Source organism: Cynara cardunculus, assembly GCF_001531365.2.
Source record: "Cynara cardunculus var. scolymus isolate 2C chromosome LG 4, CcrdV1, whole genome shotgun sequence".
NCBI classification, from domain to species: Eukaryota; Viridiplantae; Streptophyta; class Magnoliopsida; order Asterales; family Asteraceae; genus Cynara; species Cynara cardunculus.
The window spans coordinates 18,654,941-18,664,848 of NC_037531.1; the positions used below are offsets into that span (position 1 = coordinate 18,654,941).

General features: G+C 32.7%; 1 protein-coding gene and 2 pseudogenes across 1 annotated transcript; 1 reads left to right on the forward strand and 2 right to left on the reverse strand.

The window, feature by feature from the left end:
* LOC112510979 overlaps window positions 1-357 on the reverse strand; it is a 2,064-nt pseudogene extending 1,707 nt beyond the window's left edge.
* Window positions 358-705: 348 nt separating this feature from the next.
* Window positions 706-2,364, reverse strand: LOC112510980 (annotated as a pseudogene).
* Window positions 2,365-7,014: 4,650 nt separating this feature from the next.
* On the forward strand, window positions 7,015-8,321 carry LOC112510981 (palmitoyl-monogalactosyldiacylglycerol delta-7 desaturase, chloroplastic-like). The gene is made up of 5 exons (XM_025116336.1): window positions 7,015-7,359; window positions 7,440-7,580; window positions 7,663-7,803; window positions 7,922-8,028; window positions 8,117-8,321. The coding sequence occupies exons 1-5, from the start codon at window positions 7,015-7,017 to the stop codon at window positions 8,319-8,321; spliced, it is 939 nt and encodes a 312-aa protein (XP_024972104.1).
* The last annotated feature ends 1,587 nt before the right edge of the window (window positions 8,322-9,908 follow it).

Below are 9,908 nucleotides of genomic sequence, written 5' to 3' on the forward strand. Positions count from 1 at the left end.
GCTGAAAGTGTCCGTCGCAAATCCGTCGCTGATTTCCGTCGCTGATCCGTCGCTGATAGCATTACCTACGACTGTTTGACCGACGGAGTATCAGCGACGGATCAGCGACGGACAACCCTTTCAGCGACGGATCAGCGAGGGAAATTTCCCTCGCTGATACCCAGCATTTTTGTAGTGACTAGAGCCACCCAAAATGCACCCCAATCGAACACAGAATGGTGCACAACAACCCAACACATGCTTCACGATGATCAAACAAAGGTTGGTTATGTCTGCTGAATCCCATTTCCGGCACCAAAACCCTCTCTTCCGCTTCTTCTCCAGCTCCAGTATTGGTGTGGACTCCGGTGCTGCCATTGTTACATAATTTGCTTTTTGTTATAAAGCAGGGTGACCTTTGTTGCTGGGAATGGAACTTGGCCAAGAAGTTTATATATATATATGTATACATTCATTCATAAGCACTGTAAATCGAACTGTAGATACACTTTCAACCTCAACCAACCAAGATATATTTAGGTTCAAACATTCAACTATAGATACACATTCCAAATGCAGAGTTACAAGCAAATTATAGTCATTTATTCCTGAATCAAATAGTGATAATTATTTAATTAAAGATACATATTTTGATCACAATCATACTTGTTATACAAGTAGAAGTATTACACATTTATGATCCATGGATACATGACTTGGAAGGGGTTACTCACTTGCAGCAAACGATTTCTTAAGTTTTTGAGCTTCAGTTGGCAACTTGACGTTGGTGGCTAACCCTAATGCTTCCAGAAACCTTATCACATACCAAACAAAGTCGACCTGCCACCATTCTAACCCATGTCGAGCTGAATACTCGAACGCATGATGATTGTTATGCCATCCGTCACCAAAAGTAATCAACGCCATCCACCTATACATGTATCGTCACAAGATTTAAACATCGAACATTATGGTTTGATCCGCTATATATAATAATTTTTGAGAAAAAAAGTGCAAACCAATTATTTTTGGAAAGATCGCCGGTGTCCCATGTTTGATTTCCCCATATGTGACAAACCGAGTTCACGAAAAACGTAGCATGGTAAATGCATACAGTGGAAACACCCTACATATCCTCTCATAGTTCAATAAACTTACTGTTAGGCAATAAACTCGTATATAATTAAGCAAAGTCTTACCACGACCCAAACGAGGTAGGTAAATCCACCGAAAGCATAAACAAGGGCTGTAAATGAATATACATGAAATCCATGAGTTCTGTTAAGGAACCTATAGAATTTTTGACTCTTTAAATCTTCTACGTTTTTACGGTCTTGATACTGCAAAATATATAACCAACATGGACGAGAATATTAGCCAAAAACAAACTCTCTTTTCAGAATTTGAACCTATGAAGTACCTTTTCAATAACGGAGCCGCCATCAAAGAGCCATCCCATATGACTAAACCAAAAGCCGTTGGTGGGAGAGTGTGGATCTTTCTCGGTGTCAACGTATTGATGGTGATATCTATGGGTGCTCACCCAAAATATTGGATCCCCCTGAGACAGTTTTTATATAGATATTTACTCAAAAAGAGCTATTAGAGAATCTCCAATCGACCGGCATAGCATTGGTTATACATCTCCAATCGACCGGCATAGCCCTGGTTATACATCTCTAATCGACCGGTATAACCCTGGTTATGCATCTCCAATCGACCGACATAACCCTGGTTATACAAATTTGTCGTTTTTATTTTAATGTCTTTTATTAAATAAATTAATTAATAATATTTATTTATTATTGCAGTATGTATTTACAAATTATAATTGTTGTTATTTAAAGTAGTAAATAAAATATGTTATTTTAGTATGTGGGGCATAAATTTAACTAGTGTTTTTTTAGAGTGTGGTTGGAATTGAATTTTTTTACCACCAAATTTGGTGTTTTTAGTGTTTCTTTTTCTTTCTTGTGTTAAGGTTGGAGATGGTCTTACATGCATTAAGAAAGGCAAAAAACAAACCTGAAAGGCGAGGAGTCCAACATAAGCAAAGATGTATTCGAGCCACTTGGGTAGTTTGAAACTATGGTGTGTTAAGTTACGGTGATACGAGAGCATTATACCAAATAACTCACACAACACGTACCTTCCATATCCAACAAATAAAGCATTTCAAGTGAACGCAAATGGTGCAAAAAGTGCAAGTAAATGAATAGCAAAAACTATTATAACCATTTTAATATTGGCAGCCCTCCATTTACGTCCCCACAAGAGGTTTCTCTTCCTCGTAATCACAACATCAGAGAATGGTACTTTTTCATACTCAAATTCATTTACACCACTGAAAACAGCGACCATATTTTTCACTTTTGAATTGTGCATAAAAACGAGAACACGATTTGGGATTTGATGTATGTATGAAAGTATATGTAGTTATAAGGGATTCCAAAGGAATCATCCTAGGTTTGGCGATGGTCGTTGAAATGCATTAGTCCAGCGAACTAACAAAGTCTCATAGGGATTAGTGACATGTTTGGATTGTAGACACTACAATAAAGTTGGTTTTATAGAACGTCTAAAATGTCTAAGCGTCTTAATAGGATATACTTTATACATAGTATTAAGTTTATGAGAGTAAACTATAAAACTTTCTATCTAAAATCGTTACAATAGGTTTATAGGACGTTTTCAGGCGTTTTAACAGTTTTTTAGGATGCTTTTAAGATACATAGTCCTACTAGCTATTTATAGGACACTTTTGATAAATGTCATATAAACCCATTTTTTATAGAATGCTTTTAGACGTCTTAATAAGTTTTTAAAAGTTTTTAGACACTTTTGTGTATAGAATTTGAGGTTAAGCTTATACAAATGTGTATGCTACATAGACATAGAAACATACACATGTAGAAGGAGGATTAAAGAAGGCGGCAATTAAATCACCATAAATGTAAAAAGGGTAAATCAAATGTGATGTACATCATGTCCAGAAAGATGTAGATGACCGGTCAACACGGTCATTTTGGACGTATTGTAAATCACATGTGATTTACTGTAGAACCATGCATGTGCATCTGATTTGGCCTTTGTTCTTTATCGCACTTCTTATAAGTTGATTGTTTTCTCGTTTGAACCTATCCTATATATACATGTATATATATGAGAGGAATATCAAATAAAAACCCAACAATCCTTACAAACCTAGAAACCAGTTTTCATGTATTGTTTCATATATGTGAAACATGGAGTGTTGTTTTATATATGGAACTTTCATGAATGTTTTGCATGTGGAAAAAACATCAATACATGAACTTACACACACACGAACACATACAAAAACCAAACATGTGAAATAATATGAACTATAGCTTAAAATCAGTCTAATTGAATTATTTGGATTAAGATATATGTGTGTGTAGATACAGTGGCGTGTCCATGGATTTTTTTTTAGCAGGGGCACCTTTAAGGTGGATCAAAATCCCACAAAGTCATGTTTTTGATTGGAGAGAAAAATCGACACAAGGTTAACCAGATGGGAAGTCAAGTATGTGGATTTCACGAATAATAAAATTTTACATTATATTCTATAAATTATAGAGTAAATCACGTTTTTCGTCCTTGTGGTTTGTTAAAATTTACGAATTTCGTTCTTGTAGTTTTAAAATTTCAGTTATCATCTTTATGATTTGCAATTCATTTCTATATTCATCCATGAGGTCAAAACATACCTTTCAGTAAGAAGGACTAAAATAGAATAACGAATTGTAAACCATAGGGTCAAAACATAACTTTCACATTGAATATATTTAGTTATCAGCTAGTTTTTACCAAACATGATTTATTATTCATCAACAAGTTTGTCAAACATAACCTCAAAAATATCGTCCATCGTATTAATAACTCAGATAATTTTAACAGAAATCCACTAATTTAATATTGTTATGTTCACTACACATGAATGTAAATCAATGTCTATTTAATCCTTATAAAAAATCAAAATTCAAACAACAACAAAATTAAAATTAAAATTAAAATTAAAATTAAAATTAAAATTAAAATTAAAATTAAAATTAAAATTAAAATCAAAATCAAAATCAAAATACGTCTCCCTTATCCTAAAAATGAAGACTTCCTAATCGTTATAGGTTAGCACTCCCTACTCTAATTTGGTGCGCATTATAATCAAAACCAAACTATACACTCAACTAAAACATTTTTCAAAGCTTAAATAATTTTGAAAATACGCTTCTTAAAGTCAAAATTTAACGAATGTTGTGTTCTTGGACACGTGTTTGATGCACAATTGACAATAGGGTTGGTGAATTTTAGCCAACAATTTTTTTTCAAAAAATAATATTTAAATTTTAATATTTTTATTACTATAAATAATATAAAATACAATTATTATCGACAAATAATTATCAATATATACATATTAATTACTGATAAAAATACATTTATTGTTTTAAATATTTAATTAATTATTACGAGAAAATATGTTTTAACTTAACTTGATTAAGTACTCGTTAAAAAATTGTCATTATTACGAGACGGGAATTAATATTTGTAATTTAGAAACAAAAGGGTTTTAGAACTATTAAGAGACATATTTTTTTATAAAAAATAAAAAACAGTATAATTTGTGAAACATAAAGGCTAAATTTCAAGTTTAATGCTCCTTATACATTTATATTTTCACTCATAAAGCAATTGTTATTAAAAACTGCATACTTCTGTATTTCACAAAAATAATGCTTTATTTGTAAAAATTGTTCAATGATTGGCTGGGAAAAGAAAGATACAAAAACAAGTTAAAGAGAAACTGTAATAAAATTAGATTTATAAGACACTTAGATTATTTAAGCATCTTAATAGAATACTTTATAAAATTTGAATTTATAGGATCAGACTATAAAACATCATATCTAAAAAGCGTTATAATACGTTTATATGATGTTTTTACAAGTTTTTGAGAAATGTTCTATAAACTCATCTTTTTATAGGACACTTGTGTTTGTAGGATATTTTTTCAAACAATGTTTTATAAAATAGTTAATATGACACTTTATTTTAAAAGCGTCTTAAAAACATGTTAAAACGTCCTATAAACCTATTGTAACACTTTTAGGTAAGACGTTTTTTGGCATGTTCCTATAAACTTAAGTCATATAAAGTATTTTTAGGATGCTTTTACACATTTTAGTGCCCTATAAAATCGTGTTTTATGAGAATAGTATGCGTGGGAATGAAGGAGAGGGAGAAAAAGTTTGGCAAAATAAATAAAACGATCGGAAGATATATTATCTTTCTCATTTTCATGGTTTAATTAAGAAGACCGAGTCGAGGCATTTTTTTGAAGTATATAATATTTATATATGACAAATAAAACAAATAAACTCACATACCCTCTTCACCTTTGATAAGGTTTGAATCATTGACTTCCTAAAGGCCAATGACTCACATACCGCTAGGCCAAAAGCCTTTTGGTTTTTTTCATTTGAGAATAAAAATACGATTATATTTCCATAATCACGTTGTTTTTGTTCAGTTTTATTAAGATTTAAGGTTGGTGATGGTATTATGATGAATTTGTGACCAAAGTTAAGAGAAGGAAGAGAATATTACTAACTACAACTTTATTGATAATATATGATATAATTTTATTAAATATATATTAAATAAAATAATATAATTAGTAATATTATGAAAATTAAAATACATGATGGATATATATTCGTGTTATCTAAGTGAAAATTTGTTAAAAAGCAGTGTATTTGTTTATCTGATGTCAATTTTTGATTTGTAATCCCTGAAAATAAAAAATGGACCAAAACAAATATAAAGGATCAAAACAAGAGTAAAAATGGAGTTGTTCACTAGCGGAAAGAGTGGTCAAATGGGTCTGGCCTGGTCTGACCCAGTCGGGGACTGTTTCCCGGTTGGAGACCGTTGGTTACGGTTTTTGTCAAAAAATAAGGCTTGGCCTGGGACCGGTCTGATTTTTCCTAAAAAAAATGTATTTTTAAATGTACTTTTAACTTTTTAAGTTGTATTTGATTGAAAATCAATTATATTATAATAAAAAAACGTATTTTTTAAGTGTATTTAATTGTCTCATTTACCCTCTATTCACTATATAAAAGTCATATAAGGGGAAGATACCAACTCATAAGCGTTCACAATTCTCGTTAAAAAACATAATTTTAAAGTGTATTTTTAGTTGATGCAATTACATATTTTCAAGTGTAGTAGAATAACAATTTTGTATTCTTTAAAAAAAAACTTCAAAAAGAATTACGTAAAAAATCAAAAAGATTTTTTTAACATAAGAGCGGTTTGGGTCCGCCCCGGGACCGGTTCTCATAACCGGGCCTCGTATACATTAACTGGGCTTTCGTATTTGGGTCGGGATCAATTTAGGACCGGCCTGGGACCGATCTTTGGCCACCTCTAGGTGGGACGCTCCACTAGACTACTGTACCCTGTCGACCTGTTAGAAAAGTCAGCTTGGACTATCATCTATGTAGCTCATTATAACTAAAGGTCGTTGAAGGTTGATAGGAGTTGGGTATCCTAACTAGCAAGTTGCATACAAGGCATCACTAGTGGATAGGTCGGAGAAAACGTGGCTGATGATCGTGATTTCCGGTAGATTTACCATCATCCACGGATTTTCTGCCGGTAATCTACTGGGTGATGGTTAATCCGTGGTGATCCTCTAGAAAAAACTGTTTGTAATATCAGTTAGTGAACCCATTTGTTTTGTAGTGTTATTGTAGAAATTCTTTTATATTAACGATGATATCGTTTGAATATAAGAAGGAAAGCTATAAAAGATTATTTAATTTCTTGAAAAATGCTTAACCTTTTATGAGAGTGGTACCAGCAATCCAAATGCCCAAAAGACATCGTTGCGTGCATTTCAACAACCGTCTTCAAACCCGTGACCTTATGACATCCCCTATATATACATACACTTTCATACATACATCAAATCACAAATCCTACTCTCATTTGCTTTACAATTCAAAAATGAGAAATACGATCAATGTTTCCAATGGCGTAAATGAAACTCAGTATAAAAAAATACCATTATCTGATGTGATGGTTACGAAGAAAACAAACCTCTTTTGGGGACGTAAATGGAAGACCCCTGATATCATAATGGGTATAGCAATTATTACTATTCATTTACTTGCAGTTTTTGCACCATTTACGTTCACTTGGGATGCTTTTTTTGTTGGCTATGGAAGAGTCATGTTGTGTGAGTTATTTGGTATAACTCTCTCGTATCATCGTAACCTAACACACCATAGTTTCAAACTACCCAAGTGGCTCGAATACATCTTTGCTTACATTGGAGTCCTAGCCTTCCAGGTTTGTTTTTTTGCCGCTCTTAATGCATCTAATAGATCTTCAGTTACTTCCATGCATATAAAAAATGTATTTGTAAACAGGGGGATCCAATATTTTGGGTGAGCACCCATAGATATCACCATCAATATGTTGACACCGAGAAAGATCCACACTCTCCCATCTTCGGATTTTGGTTCAGTCATATGGGATGGATGTTTGATAGTGGCTACATCATTGAAAAGGTAATTTGTATGTTTGTATCCCATAAAGAGAGTTCATTTTGGCTGATTATCTTGTCAGTGTTGTTGATTATATGTTTTGCAGTATCAAGAAGGTAAAAATGTAGAAGATTTAAAGAGTCAGAAATTCTATAGGTTCCTTAACAGAACTTATGCATTTCATGTATTATCATTTGTGGCCCTTGCTTATGCTGTCGGTGGATTTACCTACCTCGTTTGGGTTGTGGTAAGACTTTGCTTCAGCAATTTTTAGAGCAAATGAAAAAAGAGCAGTTATCGTACAAGGTTTCAATGTTAAATTAATACCTAACAATGAGTTTATTGTACTATGAGAGGATATGTAGGGTGTTTCCACTGTATACATTCACCATGCAACGTTTTTAGTGAACTCGGTTTGTCACATATGGGGAAATCAAACATGGGACACTGGAGATCTTTCCAAAAACAACTGGTTTGCACTTTTTTTTTGAAAATTGATTATATACAGAGGATCAGTCTATAATTTTCGATATTTACATTTTGTAACAATACATGTACAGGTGGATGGCGTTGATTACTTTTGGTGAAGGATGGCATAACAACCATCATGCATTTGAATATTCAGCTCGACAGGGGTTAGAATGGTGGCAAATCGACTTTGGTTGGTATACGATAAGGTTTCTTGAACGAGTAGGGTTAGCCACCAATGTTAAGTTGCCAACTGAAGCTCACAAACTCAAGAAATCGTTTGTTGCACATGAGTAAGTACTCCTTCCACTTCATGTATGCACATATCTTAAATGCATAATAGGTATGCCTGTGATCGAAATACGTATCTCTAAATAATGACTGCTTCTTAATTCACGAATAAATGATTATATAATGATTGATCACTTGACAATCTAATAATTTATTTGTAATTTTGAATTTGGAATGTATATCTATTGATGAATGTTTAAACCTATCTATTGGTTGGCTGATGTTGAAAGTATATGTACAATTACATGCTTAAAGTTGTTGAATGATGAGAGGATGACGTCATAAACTACTGTTATGAGAGTAATTATTTTAAAAATTAATTATTATTTTAATACTAAAATAATTAAATTTTGTTTAAATCAATGAGTAAAGTAAAATTGAAGGAAATGAAATAAAGAAAGATAATGCCTAGAGCAAGCAAGCATGGGGTGGATATAAAAATACTAAAATACCCTTTTTCCGAAACCGATATAATTAAAATAATAAAATAAAATAAATGTAAAAAGGGGTGGCAGAAGGTGGTGTTGGCCACTTTATGCCGGTATGGGGTGGGTGACATTAGCGGCTGCACACCAAAAGAATGTTAGGGTGGAGTGTAGCCGGACTGCACGCGCATACACCGGAATTAAACCCCCAATCAGGTTTTATTCTCTGCTCCAGCCCTCACCGTAACACTCCCTACTGCGACGGTGCTACCCGGTCCGGTTTATTCCCAACATTTTCTTCGATTTTGTCAATTGTATCACTCTAATACTTTTAATAATATTAAAATATTAAACACTTAATTAAATTTCAACTAATTAATTTATGGTAACCGTGAAATCTTAAATCAATAAATAAATTAGGAAATTTATAATTTTGGTAATTTTGAATTAAAATTTTAATACAAGAACATTTTGGCATTTTAAAAATCTCATCTCTCCTCCCTCCTCTCTTCTCTCTCCATCCCCCATCATCCGGCCTCCGGTCACCATCCTCCGGTGATACCACTATGGTATCACAATGCATCTTATATGTGTTTAGGTATTACACTGAGGTTGTTTGTGTAGACGATAAGAGATGTAACACAGTGGTATCATAATGCATCTTATATGTGTTTGAGTATCACATTGTGTCTTTTGTTTAACAAAGTCAATATTTTTAGATATCACAGTGGTATCATTGGAGGACGGTGGCCGGAGGTCGAAGGCTGGAGGATGGGGGACAGAGAGAGAAGATAGGAAAATTTTAAAATACATAAAATGTCCTTGCATTAAAATTTTAATTCAGAATTACCAAAATTATAAGCTTTCTAATTTATCTATTGAATTGCGGTTGAAATTGGATCTCACGTTTATCACAAACTAGTCAGTTCTCCCTTGAATGAGCTCCTATATATATGTGTGTGTATATATATATATATATATATATATTAAAAAATAGGGAAAAGTACAATAAAAACCAATGAACTTTCTTGTTTGGAATGATTAAGTCCTTGAATTTTTTTTTGGAACAAATAAGTCCTTGAACTTTCCAAAACATGTTAAATAAGTCATTGGACAATTTTTTGGCACAAATAAGTCCTTGGACATTCCAAAATATGTTAAATAAGTC

What these genes read in the sequence shown, in the direction of transcription:
- LOC112510981 (XM_025116336.1), top strand. Translation starts at nt 7,015, where the DNA reads ATGAGAAATACGATCAATGTTTCCAATGGCGTAAATGAAACTCAGTAT. An exon ending in GTGGCTACATCATTGAAAAG is followed by an intron (nt 7,581 to 7,662) that starts GTAATTTGTATG and finishes TATGTTTTGCAG; the next exon opens with TATCAAGAAGGTAAAAATGT. An exon ending in GATCTTTCCAAAAACAACTG is followed by an intron (nt 8,029 to 8,116) that starts GTTTGCACTTTT and finishes ATACATGTACAG; the next exon opens with GTGGATGGCGTTGATTACTT.